Source organism: Phragmites australis, chromosome 3 (assembly GCF_958298935.1).
Source record: "Phragmites australis chromosome 3, lpPhrAust1.1, whole genome shotgun sequence".
Taxonomy (NCBI): domain Eukaryota; kingdom Viridiplantae; phylum Streptophyta; class Magnoliopsida; order Poales; family Poaceae; genus Phragmites; species Phragmites australis.
The window spans coordinates 40,413,590-40,431,266 of record NC_084923.1 but is presented as its reverse complement, the minus strand read 5'-3'; the positions used below and the strand labels follow the sequence as shown (position 1 = coordinate 40,431,266).

Sequence of the window (17,677 nt, the reverse complement as noted above, 5' to 3'; positions counted from 1 at the left end):
ATCGTCAAAAGTGGCTAAGAGTGAGCGAACGGTGGGGGTAAGGGGTGGTCAGGCGGAAGGGGTGGCGCTACCAGGCGACGCCCCGACGCTGGGCGCGGAAGGGGCGACACCGACGCTTAAGGGCGGAGGGGCGACACTGACGTGAAGGGGGCGATGCGACCGATGGCGACATGAAGGGACAACCATTGGGGATTGACGCGGGCGGTTGATGACCTTTTTTATTGAGGTGGGCTGTTAGGCTAGAATTGCACATGGGTCACATGATTTTGTTTTGTTTCGGGTCCTTGATGAGCACCCACGAGTGAAAACAACCCGTCATTGACCCGCATCATATCGGGCTCAATCCGCCAGACCCACAGACATAATTTTATGCCCACACCTGCCCCCATCGAGCGTAGAACCCATTGGGGATCCTCACCCATCGGATCCATTGCCATCCGTAAGTATCGAGAGACGGTGACAGTAGCGTGGGTGCATTTGGAGTGGGTGGTCAGTGAATTTTTTATCCGATTTGGATGACTGTCTAAAACACATTCAGAGGCTCCTTCATAATAAACTAGTACTAGAGCTTCCCATCTTTGTTTGTGTTTTCTCTTACTTTCTGTCCATTTTAGTTATGTACATTTTAGATATGTAAAAGATAGAGTCTACTCTTACATTTTATTGGAGAGTAGTAAAATTTCCAATAGAAAAAACTGAGTCTTACTAAGTAGGTAGGAGGTGTGGGTATAGCCGTATAGGCTCTCACCAACCAGGTTCCAGTGACCTCTAACTTAAATTTGATACATTTATTTTTCTTTAGAGAAAATATGGCTAGCTCCTTCGTTTTCGTTTTTGAAGTCCAAAACAAATTAACAAGACTACTCTGGTTTTGCTTGGCGAGCAAGATGCGGTGATGACATATCGCGAGAGATTATGTTATATAATGCAACTTCTTTTCATAGCAATATAGTCCACGAATCTAAATTCTCCTTCAAGAGAAAAAGGAAATCCAAAAGTCAAGAACCAATATAAAAGCTAGTCCTCTACGCCGAACGCAAGCGAACGACTCCACCCACTGTCCACGCGCACGGAAGCAAGAGCACAGAAAATCCCAAACCCCCAACGGCCATGTCTCCCCAACCCCGCCTCCTCCTCCTCCTCCTCGCCGCCGCCGCCGCCGCCGTCGCGGCGGCGGAGGCTGGCGGCGCGTCGCCCAACGGCGCGGCGAACGACGTCCTCGCCAAGTACGGCCTCCCGCCGGGCCTCATCCCGGACTCCGTCGCCTCCTACACCTTAGACAAGGCCACGGGCCACTTCGAGATCCACCTCGCGAGCACTTGCTACGTTCACTTCGGCTCCCACCTCGTCTACTACGAGAAGACCATCACCGGCACCCTCTCCAAGGGCGCCATCTCCGACCTTTCCGGCGTCCAGGCCAAGAAGCTCTTCCTCTGGGTCTACGTCACCGGCATGGTCGCGCACCCCGACAAGGGCACCATCGAGTTCCAGGCCGGGTTCGTCTCCGAGTCGCTGTCGGCGTCGTTGTTCGATGAGGTGCCCACCTGTGGCGCTGGCGTCGGCGCGCAGCTGCGCGGCGCGGCGGGGGTGATCGGGGAGCTTGGGCTGCTCCCCGTTGCGGAGGTACGGCTTGAAACATTGCTCCTTAAGTTGCCTAGCGTTGAATTAGACGAGTAATCTAATGGCACTAGGTCTCTTTTCATAGTGCTCGGAGAGTCGGAGATGCGTTTTTGTTTGCTTAAATTGTTGAATTCTATAGACAGTATTGGTTACAAGTACCGATTTCTGTTGATGAGGTACTTTACAGTGTTGGTTTTGCTGCCCAATTAGATAGAGATCCGCACTTCGTAGTCTGATTCCTAAACTTTTGGTACTTGTATGCGTGCTCTGACTTTGTTGCTTAGAGTTGTCAACCTGTTGTGTATCGTTTTTAGGGAGGGTTCTGCTTTGGCATGTTGGATGGATTTTAGTGTTGCATGCTCGCCAGTTCCCAACCTGCTCAATGTCAACGATCCATATTTGATGAGGTGGGGTGTGCATTTTTCTTCTTCTTCTGGTTAGGTTGTGTGGTTGATCTTGTCAAAGGAGGTGCATTCAGACCTAGTTGACAATGAAGTTTGGACAAACTTGTCATCAAGTCAAGTTCCTTCAATAAAATTGATCGATGAATGATTAAGACAGATGAGAGATTATTAGGGACATAAGGGATTACATTATTTTCCATCTTAGGCATCTTCTGCTTGCCTCACACACCTGACCAACCAAACAATTTATCGACTTAGTTCGCATGAGTCGCATCAACGCTGAGAAACCATCCCTACTTGTAGCCGCTAGTCCTGTCTCAACAAAATGAGTTAGTCTGATGAAGCCATAATGTACATTATTGAAGCAACCAAGTCAATGCACCCTTAGGCAACTCCAATAGAGGGGTGAAGCTTGGTGCTTAGGTTCCTTGGAATCAATTGCAACAGTTACAAGGATTACACTTACGGTAGCTCCAACACTCAGAATGAATAATGGGTGCTAAGATGAGGCCCATGGCCCTCAGCTAAGCGCTGTTGTTTGGTATGTTTCCTCTCTAATGCTTTACAATTACACCACCTTTTTGGGGGCAATTTCTGAAGCATTAAAGAACTGTATCTTTGGATGAGTTTTGTGTAGATATTTTGTTATGACCGGCATCTAGTATAGCAGCGCAGTAAGAAGGATTAGACTTGGTTAGGAGATGTAATCTAGCTCAGGAATAAAAAGTCCTACTCGAATTAGGACAGATATAGGTTAAGTCGGTTAAAGATAGGATTCTATAGCTGCCAGATTAGAGATAAATAAGTCTAGTCGGTTTAGGAATAGAAGTCTAATCAGATTAGGATAAGAATTGTGGTTTGAATAGGACTTGTAATTCGGCTTGGTATTCCCTGGCTGACCATATATATGTGGGGGCTATGTGCCCAGAATAATTCAAGCAACAATTACCTCTACTACTTCTATTCCTCTAATGCTATTTCCATCGCCGATTCCCTTGCTGTTCTCTTTCTTCTACCTCTGTCCAAGCCCCTACCGTGAGCACCATGGAGGTGATCACGACGCCTACCAGCAGGAAGTTTAAGCCAAGGCCTAAAGTGCAACATAGATACAATCTAAGAAGAGTAGGCCTTATCAATTTGGTATCAAAGATGCCAGGCTCTGAAGACGGCGAGGGTTCTGGTTCTCAGGCCGTCGACGCCTTGGCTAAGGCGATGGCGGATATGCAGCAGAGCGTGGAACAACAATTCGGTGAATTCGCAAAGCAGTTGGCTGCAATATCCTCCTAGCAGGTAGATTTGAAGACCTTTGTGTACTCTGCACAACAGGCCACTACCTCTGGACCGTCCAACAGCACCACAACTATGCTGACCACTGCATCGCCGACCACAACTTCACTCCAAGTCCTTGCATCAATGGTACCACCTTCTGCAGGTCTTCCAGGCCTCCTGGGGCTGCCCCCTTCCCTACGCCACCATTGCCATCAACCCTCCTCATCCACCAGATCTACTTTCCACCATCACCATCACCCATACCCAACATGCAGCCCCACATCCCCCTGTTATGCAGGAACAGAGCCAGCCGAGGTTGAATCGTTGCGAGCATTTTTTCATGGACAACGAACATTGGAGAGTGACAAAGTCTGGTTGGCAGCCTATCATCTGGTGGGAGGCGCCCAACATTGGTGCTTTATGCTGTAGCGCAACTCCAGTGTTCCATCATGGCTGCGTTTCAAGGAGTTGTGCCATCTACACTTCGGTCCACCACTCCTGAACAACCCGTTGGGTGAGTTGGCGCGTCTATCCTTCACGACATCCGTTGAAGCCTACATGGACCACTGCCAAGCCCTTCTGTGCCATGCCGACCCTCTGTCTACGGTTCAGCAGGTCCAATGTTCACGGCAGGGTTACCAGATCGGATTTGCATCGATGTGGAGCTTTAAGACCCTCCAAACTTGCAGATGGCGATGAGTCTGGCCCGCACTTACGAGCAACTTTCTGCCACGCTGGGGCTGGGACCAGTGACGCCAACTCCACCACCACGCCCGTTTCATCATCTGGCCCTCGTTGTGCTAGTTGAGCGCCGCAAGCAGGGACTATGCTACAACTGTGACGAACAGTACTAAGCTTGACCTTCACTCCGGATATCATCATGTCCGCATGCACCCGGATGACATTGAGAAGACAACCTTCTGGACGCATCACGACCACTTCGAATTTTTGGTGATGCCCTTCGGTCTAACAAATGCACTTGAAACATTCCAAGCCTTGATGAAACACTACCGTTAGCTTGTCCGGGACTTTATTTGTGCATGTATCGTCTACCAGTGTAATAAAACAGAAACACTTTAGTCAACTGGTCTGCTTTAGCCCCTGGTCGTCCCCTGCAATGTTTGGGCACATATTTCAATGGATTTCGTGGAGGGGCTACCCAAGGTACACGGCCAGTCAGCTATTCTTACAGTGGTTGACCGATTAACAAGTATGCACATTTTATTGCGCTAGGCCATCCCAACATGGTAGCATCAGTGGCGCGACAATATCATACGTCTACATGGTTTTCCAACTTCCATTGTAAGTGATCGTGACCCGGTGTTTACAAGCCACTTCTGGAAGGATCTGTTCAAGATGGCAGGAGTAAACCTTCACATGAGCACGACATTTCACCCGCAATCAGATGGACAGACAGAGGTTGTCAGTAAAGTGATTACCATGTATCTCAGGTGTATCACAAGTGATAAGCCTCGTGTTTGGTTGGAGTGGCTTCCGTCGGCAGAATATTACTACAACACGTCCTTTAATTCTACTCTTTGTACATCTCCTTTTCGAGTGGTTTATGGTCGGGAGCCGCCAGCGCTTATTCCCTGGACGCAAGGAGAGGCTTGGGTTGCTACTGTAGATGATCTGATTTGCGAACAAGACGAGTTTTTGGCAGCTGTTCGTGAGCGTCTTCTCCAGACCCAGCAGTATGGCAAGAAATATTATGATGCTCACCATCGAGAAGTAGTGTTTGAGGTGGGCGATTGGGTCTGGCTCTGCCTCCTCCACCGGTAAGTGCAATCCTTGCCTACATTTCCCACTGGTAAGCTTGGACCATGCTTTGTTGGGCCGTTTTAGGTGGTTGCGCGGGTGGGACAGGTAGCATATTGCTTGCTGCTTCCAGAGGATGCCTGACTGCATGATGTCTTCCACGTTGGTCTTCTCAAACGTTACCACGGCTACCCACCAGATGCTCCGCCTGCCTTACCTCCCTTGGATGAAGGTCGTGCCCTACCAATACTTGCTTCTTAGAGCTGCTCTGCGAAGGGGTGTGTGGCATGTCCTGGTGTGCTGGGATGGCATGGACGTCCCAGAAGCTATGTGGGAGCCAGTTGATGAATTCAGAAGGTCTTATCCGTCGGTTCAGCTCGAGGACGAGCTGTTTGTCGAGGGGGGGAGTGATGTTATTACCACCATCTAGTATAGCCGGCGTAGTAAGAAGGATTAGACTCGGTTAGGAGATGTAATCTAACTTATGAATAAAAAGTCCTACTCGGATTAGGATAGATATAGGTTTAAGTCGGTTAAAGATAGGATTCTATAGTTGTCAGATTAGAGATAAAGAAGTTCAATCGGTTTAGGAATAGAAATCTAGTCGGATTAGGATAGGAATTGTGGTTTGAATAAGACTTGTAAGCCGACTAGGTATTCCCTGGCTGGCGATATATATGTGGGGGCTATGCGCTCAGAATAATTCAAGCAACAATTACCTCTACTACTTCTATTCCTCTACTGATATTTCCATCGCCGATTCCCTTGCTGTTCTCCTTCTACCTCTGTCCAAGCCCCTGCCGTGAACACCAAAGAGGTGATCACGGTGCTTACCAGCAGGAAGTTTAAGCCAAGGCCTAAAGTGCAGCATAGATACAATCTAAGAAGAGTAGGCCTTACCATATTTGTTAAACTAAAAGATTTCAGTGACTCTATCTACATTCGACTGTAAGTTTGGCAACAATAAAATTTCTACCAGGAAGCTATTGAGGTCCATGGATTAAACATTTTCTTATTTACTCCCTCTAGTCACAAATAAGTGTTGTTTTGGGTTGTGTGCAATCAACATTTTCAAACTTTGGCTATAAATTACTCTTTATGTACTGAGTTCGGATATTTGAAAATGATACAGGTAGATTGTCTCGAAAAGTAGTCTCATAATAGTATAACTTTGCTTCTCGAAAAGTAGTCTCATAATAGTATAACTTTGCTATATTCTATAAGCATATTACACCAAAAAATAGTAGTCAAATATGTGTTTTGGGGACTATGTCGATGTCTAAAACGACACTTATTTGTGACCGGGGGGAGTATTTGTTAGCATTGGTTTCTGCCATTTGATGTTTCCGCTGATTTGTTAATACACCTTGGCATCTGCCTCTCATGGCCTCATATTGTTTGCATCAATCAATGAAAGGACACACGTATCAGGAACTACAGCCCTTTTTTTACTGTTTCCAAATTTACTGTTAAAAGCAGATATGGAAATGTCGTTACTAAAATTTGCACCTAATATGGTATGAGGGCTGCATGTGTATTGTTCAGGGGTACTGTGCAACAAAGTAAACAGGAGCCCATCGCCTACTGTCCGTATTAACAGTATTGCTAGATGGCCTGTGCGATGACACACCACCCACCGGAATTTCAAATTTTACTGTGATTGCATTCTTCTAACCTAGAGCTAGAATGGCATTACTAAATTTTGGAGATAAGAAAGTCAAAGTGCATTTAGCTATGGGCTGGAGAGAGGATACCTTCAACATCTATGACAATACCCTCCAAGTTAGATACTAGAGAGAGGATACCTTCTGTTGGTGTTGAGGCCTGAGGGTTAGAGTTACCTTTAGATTTGATAGGACTCCCAAGTTAGATACTAATGGGGAGGTGTCCTGGACTGATAGATCATCAGTTCTCGACTTTTTGCCTACATGTCATATGGACAACAGTGATATGAGAAAGTTTTACCTTTTGCTATTTTGCAACAAGTGAACTGTAGTTTCATCGTGATATTTTTGAAAATGGTAGGGTTTGGACCAGATAATAAGCTAGCAAAATTTCCACAGCTCACAATTTGGGGTAGGATTTAATGCGTACCTTTAGTATGTTAAATACCTATAGTGGCTGACTAGTCCCTGGTGGCACATTTGGTACTCAACTATGCAGGTTCACTCGGGTTTTGGCATCTAATGTACCAATATTCGGTGGTTTTGGTGCTTTTCTCAATTATGATGTTTCACAGCTTTTCCTATATTTCAGAGAAAAAAAAAATCATGTATGTAAATCTGTCCCGATTTGTTTATTTTAGATTAAGACAAGAAACCTTGAATGACTTGGGCAGTAGTTTTAGGTTTCTAATGTTCTTACTCACTTGTGCATTATTCTATATAACTAAATGAACACTTTGATTTGATAAGAGTGCAAACATATGGTGCTGCAAATGTGACCATGTAGTTTTGTTGAGCCATTTTGATTGTTGGATTTGAGTTGCTTGTTATTTATATCTCCATGTGTGGTAGAAATGAACGGTATGATGTAGAATTCAATTTGACATATTCTATGCAAAATGAGTAGTGGTTTTAATTTGGAAATTCAATTCTTTGCAGTGAATTGCATTCAATTCTTAGAGAAAGGTCATACATACTCATACCTTCACTATCTTGTGCTTTGGTGAAGCTGACACTCCATCTCAGTATAGCATGTACCATCTTGAAAGACTATGTTTACATTTAGTATTTTGTGCTCGCAGAAACTGTTGGTTTGTTTCTCTTGTTGTATGTCTTATACTCTTATTGTTATGTAAAAGACAAATGGGTATGCCACATGATTCCTTCAGTGGGACTAAGTAGGAAACATTTTTTTTCCCTGCCATAGTAGCGACTATTCTTAAGGTGGGTCTAGGAAGTCTTAGAATTCCTTGGTTTAGCCCCTTACATTGGTAATCAGCTCACCATGGATCATGACTCTAAGTGATACCTTTGTCTCATACCACTTGACTGGATCAACCCAGTAGTGGTATATGAGTCTTGGGCAGGACAAGCACATCGTTGACTGGAAGTATTTTGCCGGCCTTGTCAATGAGTGCTTCGGGCCACCTTCTCGTAGCAATCCTTTGGAGGAATTGGCTTCCCTGCGCAAAACAGGTACCATCGATGACTACACCGAGCTGCGGGCAACTACAAGAGGTGCAGCTAGTTAACATATACACTGTAGGATTGATAGAGCCCTAAAGACTAACATCGAGTTGCTTAACCCTCATGATATGTAGGCCGTCATGAGTTTGGCACAGGCTTATGAGCATTGTGCTAATGTGGTGGTGGATTTGGCTCGTCATGGAGGTGCCAACACTGTTTCATGTACTTCTCCGCCTGCTTGGATGATGTGACCAGCCCGCCTGCTAGGATGTTCTAGCATCAGATGGTTGAAGAGATGGCGGAAAGGCATCACTTGAACCTCTGCTTTAACTGCACTGAGCAATGCTTTAACTGCAATGAGCAGTATAGTAGAGGGCACAAGTGCAAACACCTCTTTGCCATTAAAGTGATCAACAATGACGACGAGAACTAAGCCTCCTTGGTGATGCTGATTGGCGACCAGGAGGGTTGCCTCCCTTGCTGGAGTACTATGAGCCTGTTGGGGATGCTTTTTGGAGAAGGATCTTGCATCCTCGTCAACACTAGCACCACACACAACATGATTGATGCAGCCTCAGGAAGACGTGCATGCTTGGCAAAGGCTGCATCAATCATCATGTTCTTGGCACCAGTGTCGACATGGATGCGGACTCCTTCTCCAGAAAGCATCCCTAGCAGGCGCATAGAATGTCAACCCCAATCAGCATCATCAGGGAGGCGTCGTTGTCGTTGATCACTTCAATAGCAAAGAGGTGTTTGCACTTGTGCCCTCTACTGAACTGCTCATTGTAGTTAAAGCACAGGTTCAAGTGACGCCTCTGCCATCTCTTTAGCTGTCAGACGCTTGAACCACCAAAGCTCTTTAGCCGTCAAACGCTTGAACCACCAGAGCAGGCCAGCTGGTTCGAGCCGTTGCAGCACCCCCAGATGGACGTCCTCGTCGAGCACGGAGGAAAAATACGGGCAACAGTGTAATTGTCAACAATCCTTGTTTTGCGCGCAAGGAAGCCAATTCCCCAAAAGGATTGCTATGAGAAGGGGTGCCAAAGCAGTCGATGATGTTCTTGTCATGCACAAGACGCATATACCATTGTTGGGCCGATCCAGTCAAGTGGTATGAGGCGTACCATACCTTCTTGCCGTCGGGGATGCATTGTCCTTGAAAGAACTGGTCACACCTTTAATCTAGGGGGGCGGGTCTTCCTTGCCGTTGTAGTTGAGGAAGGAGAGCTTGTGGTAGCGTGGAACGCTGAGGCTATTGGCGGACAGAGTTGGAGTAGCGACGACAACATCGGTCGCCAGAGTAGAGGAGGAATCCAATATAGATGAGTCGAAGAACGGCGAGACGGTGCGATTTGCCTAGTTGACGATCTCCGAGGTGATGGAATCGTTGCTGGCCAAAATCGACGACTCGCCCATGAAGGCGTGGCGTGCGGCCAAGGAAGCCGCGATGGCTTGGCGATGCTTGTTGTCTACCGCCGCAAAACAACTCTCTTGCTGGGTCATGCGTTTGTTCAGGTTTGACTAGTTGATCCACCTTGTTTGCGATGGTCGACAAAAAGGCGTTGAAGTGATTCCAAATCTCTAGCATGTTGGGAACTTCGTAAGGAGAAGTGATTAAAGTGGATGGGGGTGCCTGATCCTGTTTGGAGGAGAGGATTGCAGAGGTTTTAGCCAAAGTGGGTGAGTGGACGAGGTGGCGGGAGAGGTCACCAGCGAGGAGGATGGCATTGGCGTGCACGGGTGGTGGAGGCGGGTGTGGCCAGGGGAGGAGAGAACCTCGTTTCCATGCTTAATCCAAAAGAGTACATCGCCCACATGAAGGGAAAGGGTGCAGCTGCACCTCCCTTTACCCCTCGGCCCTAGGGCGCCATTGGTAGTGCGGCAGCTGCCCTAACCCTAGCAGCTGCCTCCTCTGGATCAGACCGACCCAGCTGGCCCATGACACTATAAGTATATACTTTGAATATGAATGAACAGCAAGAGACTACACTAATAGGGGCGCTGGAGTGATCTTGTGTTTTTTCTTAATAAGTGGGCACGCCCACATGAAGGGAAAGGGTGCAGCTGCACCTCCCTTTACCCCTCGGCCCTAGGGCGCCATTGGTAGTGCGGCAGCTGCCCTAACCCTAGCAGCTGCCTCCTCTGGATCAGACCGACCCAGCTGGCCCATGACACTATAAGTATATACTTTGAATATGAATGAACAGCAAGAGACTACACTAATAGGGGCGCTGGAGTGATCTTGTGTTTTTTCTTAATAAGTGGGCACAAGTCTAAAACATTAAATAGTAATGAACGTCAGGAGTACCGGTTTTTACTACAAAGCCTGAGATCTTGGGATGGATTTACCTGTAAAATACTTATATGCATGTGACAAGAAAAGCGTAGTTTTGCGATAGTTTTTCCAACTTAGTGTAATTTTGTTAAATTTACTCTAAAAGTTCAGCATTGTTTAACTATATGCTCTATGGGGATTAGCCCTGATTATTGCCAATTGAGTATAATGTTGCATCTCATCAAAATTCTAATCTGTCTCTATGTTAAATCTGCAGATATAATTTTTTTCATATGGTGACATTAAAGTGTTTTATGGCTTTTAAATATTCTGATTGCAATAGATGAACAATTTGGTAGAATATGTAATACGACAAGAATGATCAAACGAATTTACCTTGTGAAGGCAGATAACATTAGTCATAACTCATGAGTCACGACCCTCGTTTCATGTGTGGCCATTCGTCCTCAGCCATACATATTTGTGTTGGACTGTTATCTCCACTCTGCTGTGGCTAGTTTTACACTGAATATCAATTGCGTCAATCAGCTTGGCATCAACATGGAAGTCAGGCCGGATGCAGTATGTGTCTCATATGACTGTTAACCAGAGTTGCGTCATGAGTAAGTTCTGCCTCAATGCCAGTCTTTGACAATTCTTGCTTTCCCCCCTCTTTCCAGGCTTAAAACTGGAGTTGGGAATCCACTTGCGACGAACTTCAGTATCTTCCAGCATGCGCAGAGCCTTTGAGCGCAGGAGGCTCTGCTTTGGTGTGCTTTGGTGCGCTCTTTTCTAAATGAACATGGATTCTCTGTAGAAATGTATATCCATACGCTGTTACCGAACCTGTGTAGAATGTATTGTACACCCGGATTATCAGATATTCATGTGTGAACCCATGAGCTGCCCCAGAAGTGTAGCGGTACCTGCGTAGGATGAGGATGCAACTGTTTGATGTATCATGCGTGGTTTTGCAAATTTTACCATCTTGGACATCGTATGTTGTTGCCATCATTTTCAGTCCGTGTGGAGTTAACTCGCCATGAAAAATCCGGTGTGACGGAGGGTTGATTATATTGTGTGCTGACCTGTGTGGCGTGGTCAAAGCAGAGCTTTAGCCTCATGCAACCGACTGTTTGGTATTGCGTGGACATGGGCAGATAAAACAGAGCTGGTACAAATTAAGTAGCAGAGAATTCAGGAGTCGCTGAAGAACAGCCCGAGCCCTTTCTCTCTCTTTTTTCGTTTTTCTATTCGAGCCAAGCCCTTCCGCTTAACAGTTTGACACAAAATGAGTCGAAACCGAATCCCGCAATCTCCTGCTCACCCCCTCCAATGGCGCGTCACTGGACTACTGGAGTACTCGAGTCCAGTCTTCGACCGTCCACCCTATCCGACCGTGTCTAGCTCTCCTGATTTAAATTTTTTAGTAGAAATAAATACAGTAGGATAGTGATTTTACGGTTGAAAGTGATTTTTTAAAGTAAACTGTATGAAGTAAATGGTTGTGCAGGAGAAATAGATTAGAGAAATTAGTTTTTTAACTCTCAACATCTTATTTATTTCAAAGAATCGATCTTTTAAATCACTCAAAAACTAAAAACTGTAAATTATCGTTTGATAAAGCTCATGCTAAGAGCTAATAGATCTATCAAATGGTAGAAATCTAAAAGTAGACAATATACTCGACTGTATTTATCAAAATAAATAATATATCGTTGTATTTATGAATTTAGTATGCGTATTTGGTACTTCATTTACTGAAATTGTAAACAGTGATATATTCAGCACTTGATTTTCGACACCTGAAGTGTCGAATATCAACTGTATTTGGCACCTAAGGTACCGAATACAATGAATAGTGTCATATTCGGCAGCTCAGCTCTCCATCCACTCAGCATGTACAGTAGCCGTGTTGATTAAATTTTGTTCCCACTCTCCTTCAAAACGGTGGTCTTCTATTACTTCAAAAAATTTAAATTTTTTTGCACATATTTTATAATCCATGTGTAACCTATTTTAATTGGATTCACCCAAAAATCGTTTATATATTTTAAACTAAAATTTTTTAAAAAAAACTACTTTTATAACTTGTAACAATTGTTAGTGCCTCAAATAAATTCTCAAAAATCTGAAAAAATTCACTAATATTCTTTTTATGTGATGTACTAATTTTTAAAATTATGTTTAGTCCTAAGTTATATGGTAAAAAAATAAGTTCCTTTGTAATGCTCTATTTATATAAAGAAGAGAAAAAAGAGATTAAAAGAGGCTGATACCAAGTGACGTGCTTGATAGAATATTTGCTCATGAGCTCATGTAGGAGAAAGAAAATGAAGTCAAGAATCTTTCCAAGCAAAGCTCAACCTCAAAGAATAAAGAGGTAGCATTCAAGGCGAGCAAAATGAAGTAAGTTGAAAAATCAAGTTCAAATGAAGATGAGAGCTCAGATGATGAAGAAATAGTTTTTTTTTTAAATAAAGTTCAAAAAATTCATGAAGAATGGTGGCTATAGCAAGTACAAGAGAGACATATCTAAGAGAAGAACATCCAAAAGAGCAAGCTATGAGTGCGGCGAAATTGTGCATTTTATCGCTGATTGTCCTAACAAGAAAAGTAATGACAAGAAAAAAAAAAGGAACTAGCCTTTCAAGAAGGACAAATACAAGACCCACAAGAAGAAATATTCGGGTTAAGCTCATATTGGCGAGGAGTGGGACTCCAACTCTGATTCCGACTCTGACTCTGATGATAAAGGGGTCACCACCATCGCCATCCACTCCTCTATATGTTGGTACCTGCACAAAGGATCGGGTTGTAAAAAGAAATGTGTGGGTACCGAAAGTGCTTGTGACTAATATAAAAGGATCCAAACAAATTTGGTACCTAAATCAAAAGCTTAATTTATTTTGTAGGCATACCTAAGATCAAGTTGGGTGATTGATAGTGGATGCACCAATCATATGACTAGAGATAAGAGTATGTTCTACTCATTTGAAGAAAATGGAGGACAACATGAAAATATTGTATTTAGAGATGATGGAAAAGGAGAGGTAATTAGCTTAGGTAAAATTTCTATTTCCAATGATCATTCTATCTCAAATATCTTGTTAGTTAAATCTCTTAGCTATAATTTATTGTCTGTATCATAACTTTGTAAAATGAGCTATAACTGTCTTTTTACTAATGAGGATGTGACCATCTAGAAGCGAAGACTCCTCAATAGTTTTCACTGGTCGTTTGAAGGGTAAACTTTATCTTGTTGTTTTTTCAATGGATGAAGTGAGGCCTAAGATTTGTTTGATTGCTAAGTCTAGTATGGTTTGGTTATGGCATCGCCAACTAACTTATGTTGGTATGAGAAACTTGTCTAAACTTCTAAAGAGGTAGCACATACTATGACTAACAAATATGACTTTTGAGAGATATAATTTGTAGCGCATGTCAGACAGGCAAGCAAGTTGGAGCTCCTCGTTTGCTTCCCCGAGTTCAGCACTCCCACCATGCGTTCGTTCGCATCGTCGCCACTGCACCAAAGTTTCAAAATTCAATTCATTACCGATTCCTGTGCCCCAGCAATTTTTTCGATATTCGCGGTTTTTGACAGTAATTTGGTGAAATTTGGTAGAATTTGGTCAAATTTTGAATTTTGAATTTGAATTTAACCGAAAATCGGTCAATTTCTGAATACGAACCGCAGTGAATTGGTCGGTAACCGTGAATATCGAGTGGTTACCGACGCATTTTGAAACCCTTCCTGCACCCTGCACACGCGCGTCATCATCCCTTATCTATTTGCAGTTCCGGTTTCTAGGCGGCGACCGTAAAAGGGTGTTAGTTATATTATAGATGTCAAAAACACATAGTAACTATGAGTGATGGGTTGGATTTTACTCGTATAAATCGTAAAGGTAGACTGAGCGGAGTTATATTTGTGTGAAAAGAAGAATATTTGTTTGATTATATCTCCCTGGACAAGTTGAGTTAAGTTTATAGTTTGAGCATATATGATGCCGCATTAGCGAATGCAAGAGTTGAGATTATAATTAGTTGATTGTATAAAGGTGATTTTGTGATACTGATAAGTGGGTTTGTCTATATGAATGGATGCAAGAGCCTGTATCCGTTTGGTTAGGCTACGAATATACATATGCACCTATCAGGCCAAGCTAAAACAGTATATTCGTGCTATCAAATAGATTTCTTTTTAAAATTATACGCATCTGTCAGCCAAAATCCTCCCATATGAGCAACCAATCATCCATGTGAATCTAGGAATATCAGCACTCCGATCTCCGATTGATAATTGTTGTTTCTTCTTCCTTCAGGGCAACTGTATTGTTCGTCTTCTTGCTCGAGCCAACCAACTTGCCCCTGACTACCACCCGCCTCCATTGTCTTCGGTGGCTCTCCCGTCACCGGATCCATACCTACCGCTATGCTAATCTGGCTCCACCGAGTCGTCTCCACTTGCCCCACCTTGACACACTCCATCAACTGTACTTCACTGCTCGTGACCAATTGACGTCCCCATTACATTGCGGCTCCACCCCATGTTTGTCTCTTTCATAGGGACAGTCTTCCTCCTACGGAGCTCTTATAAGTCTGGTGACTAATGAAATTCCCCATTCCCCAAATCAACCTCTTATAAGTGTGGCCGCAAAAAGACTTGACTTCCAGAAGGCTATACGTACGTGCAATGTCTCGGTGCAGCCTTGCAAATGCCCCCTCCCCCCCCCCCCCCCAAGGAATACGCAACTCGCATGTGCCTTCGTACCGCTTTGTCGCCACAAATGATAATTTGGGACCGCACAATTCAAAGGCTTACAGCACACAGGCAGCCGAAGGAAGGAGGATAAAAATGCAAGATTTTCCCTTGGACTATTTGAAACATATAATTTTTACATAAAACAGCTCGTTTTAAATGTACACATAATTTTCAAATGTACACTATTAGGTTTTGGCCTTTACGACTCCTAGACGTGTCCTTGTGGTGATCTTTATGAGTCGCTCTTAATCTTTTGATACATCGGTCCGCCCTATGATCATCGTTAGTGGCAAATTTAGAATAAAAAAATAATTAGATGTCTCATTTATTAAGCTAGAAATATATGTATCTCACTTGTTAAGCTAGAATATGTTATATAGGTCTAGTATATATGATATATTATTAAAAAATAAAACATTAACTAACATCATATGCACCCCCTAGTTACAAGGTGATCCGCCCCTGATTACCGTGGGTAATGATATCCTTAGGCCCAAGCGAAAGCCAATGTTTTTTAGCAAGGGCGTAGCTACATTGATTAAGCTGGTGCACTGTCATCATGGTGAATTTTTTTACTAGTAATCTACTCATATCAACTACATAAATTTATGTTATTATATATATATATATATATTAAAATGACATTAGAGTTAGTTCGCTCAAGCTTCGCCCTACTTTTACTGCATACAGCCCACGAGAGCAACACCCGCAATTAGCTCAATCCGGAAGGATGCACGCGCAAAAAGACCAGAAGACTCTTTTGCACCCTTCCTTTCTTAAACCTCTACTCCCCCGACCACCTCCTCGGCTCCGGCACGGCCCGGCAGGCCTCCTCCCGCCAGCACCGGCTGGCCATCTCCAGCTTCGACGTGCGCGCGCTCGACGCCACCCCGACGCCCCACGCGGAGTCCGTGATCGCGTTCCGTTTAACTCTTCTGTAATATTCTCCTTTCAAAATCTAGGATTGGCTCGGAGAAGAGTACCCACCCTACGCTGATGGTGCAGGCTACATTGTTTCCTCTGACATTGCAAATTTCGTCGTATCTGAAATGGAAAATGGAAGACTAAATGTAAGCTCTCTCCACTTACCATCTTCCATTCATTTCGTTTCAAGTAGCAGCGGATATTGTGCAGTAGTTGCAAACCATATGGGATCCACTCTAACACTCAAGAACCACCTGCTTGAACTTTGGTTCCATTGGATGATACCTTTTGATGAAAACAGAAAAGGCACGGACCTAATCATGCCTGAGACTGAAAAGATTTACCAAAAGCCAAAAGCCGTGCCCATCGCCATGCAGTGCTGTGTGCACGGGTGCTTAACAAATGATTGCATTCCATTACATTTGCTCCAGCTGTTCAAGATGGAGGATGTGAGCATGGGGATGTGGGTGGGGCAGTTCAACGGCTCGGGGACAGGGAACGCCGTGGCGTACATCCACATCGCCAGGTTCTGCCAATCCGGCTACGTCGACTACTACCTCACCGCACACTACCAATCGCCAGCGCAAATGGTATGCCTCTGGGAAAAGCTGGGGCAAGGCAAGCCGCAGTGCTGCAACGCAAGGTGACTCGAAGCTCTCGCTCTGAAAGGTGAAACCTCACCGCCCTGGGATAGGTAGGCTAAGCACAGTTTCAGGAGCAACTTGGCAAGTAAGCTTTAGGAGAAAACATGATGCATGTCATACATCTGCACGGCATATGCACAGTCAGTACATGATAGGAGGGTATAGCTCGGTCTTTTCAGTGACCGGAATCAGTGGTAACCACAAAATATGTCGGATCAAGGTATAGTTGACACATCATATCTGTAACATAAATGATCCATATCATAGTCATCTCTTGGCACATAGATTATACATATCATGGTATACTCCCTTGAGCTTTTTATGGTATCTTCTACTGATCGTTTTCGGCATCAGGTTCATACTGAACTCCATATTTGAAGGTCTGCAAAATTTGGCCATCACTGTTACACTAATGGAGTGCAATTGTGCAATCAGTTTTTTTTTTCAGTGACATGCTGTGACATAATGAGAGCACGGCTACTGTTGGCCTGTTCGGCCATGCTGATCCTACTAGGACTTTTTTTTAACCTTTTTAAAACTAATATTTTAATAACAACCTGTCGGTATATAAATTTTCAGGAACTAGTCCTTTTTTCACGCCAAAATATGTGGCATGACTCTTCAACGTAGTCACGCTATATTCATTGGCGTGATCAAAATGACCGCGCTGATGAAAACCCCGACACCTTTACATATGGATTCGACATGGCAGCCTGAGTCACATCAATTGGTCTGACCTCGAATGAATAGTAATTTCGCGGATGAACAGTGTTTTTTCGGTTTCAATTGTTCTCTCTACGCTTTCTCTATTTAAGCAGTGGGGTTGTCGTATTCTAAAATTTATGAAATTTTTTCTGTATGTCCTATAATTCATGATGAAT

General features: G+C 44.1%; 2 protein-coding genes across 4 annotated transcripts; both read left to right on the top strand.

Moving 5' to 3' along the window:
• Positions 1 to 1,022: 1,022 nt before the first annotated feature.
• On the top strand, positions 1,023 to 11,455 carry LOC133913069 (uncharacterized). 3 transcript variants are annotated; one of them, XR_009908985.1, is made up of 3 exons: positions 1,023 to 1,623; positions 7,215 to 8,233; positions 8,317 to 11,211. XR_009908985.1 is itself a non-coding variant. In XM_062356111.1 (2 exons), exons 1-2 carry the CDS (start codon positions 1,111 to 1,113, stop codon positions 7,236 to 7,238), a joined length of 537 nt encoding a protein of 178 aa, XP_062212095.1. In that variant the 5' UTR covers positions 1,023 to 1,110; the 3' UTR covers positions 7,239 to 11,211. The 3 variants fall into 3 exon arrangements, 2 of the variants coding, with proteins under 2 accessions (XP_062212095.1, XP_062212096.1); XM_062356111.1 differs by having other exon boundaries at positions 7,215 to 11,211; XM_062356112.1 differs by lacking the exon at positions 7,215 to 8,233 and having other exon boundaries at positions 1,029 to 1,623; positions 11,141 to 11,455.
• Positions 11,456 to 13,499: 2,044 nt separating this feature from the next.
• On the top strand, positions 13,500 to 17,138 carry LOC133910712 (hydroxyproline O-galactosyltransferase GALT6-like). The gene is made up of 4 exons (XM_062353014.1): positions 13,500 to 13,513; positions 15,980 to 16,139; positions 16,191 to 16,298; positions 16,584 to 17,138. The coding sequence occupies exons 1-4, from the start codon at positions 13,500 to 13,502 to the stop codon at positions 16,797 to 16,799; spliced, it is 498 nt and encodes a 165-aa protein (XP_062208998.1). The 3' UTR covers positions 16,800 to 17,138.
• The last annotated feature ends 539 nt before the right edge of the window (positions 17,139 to 17,677 follow it).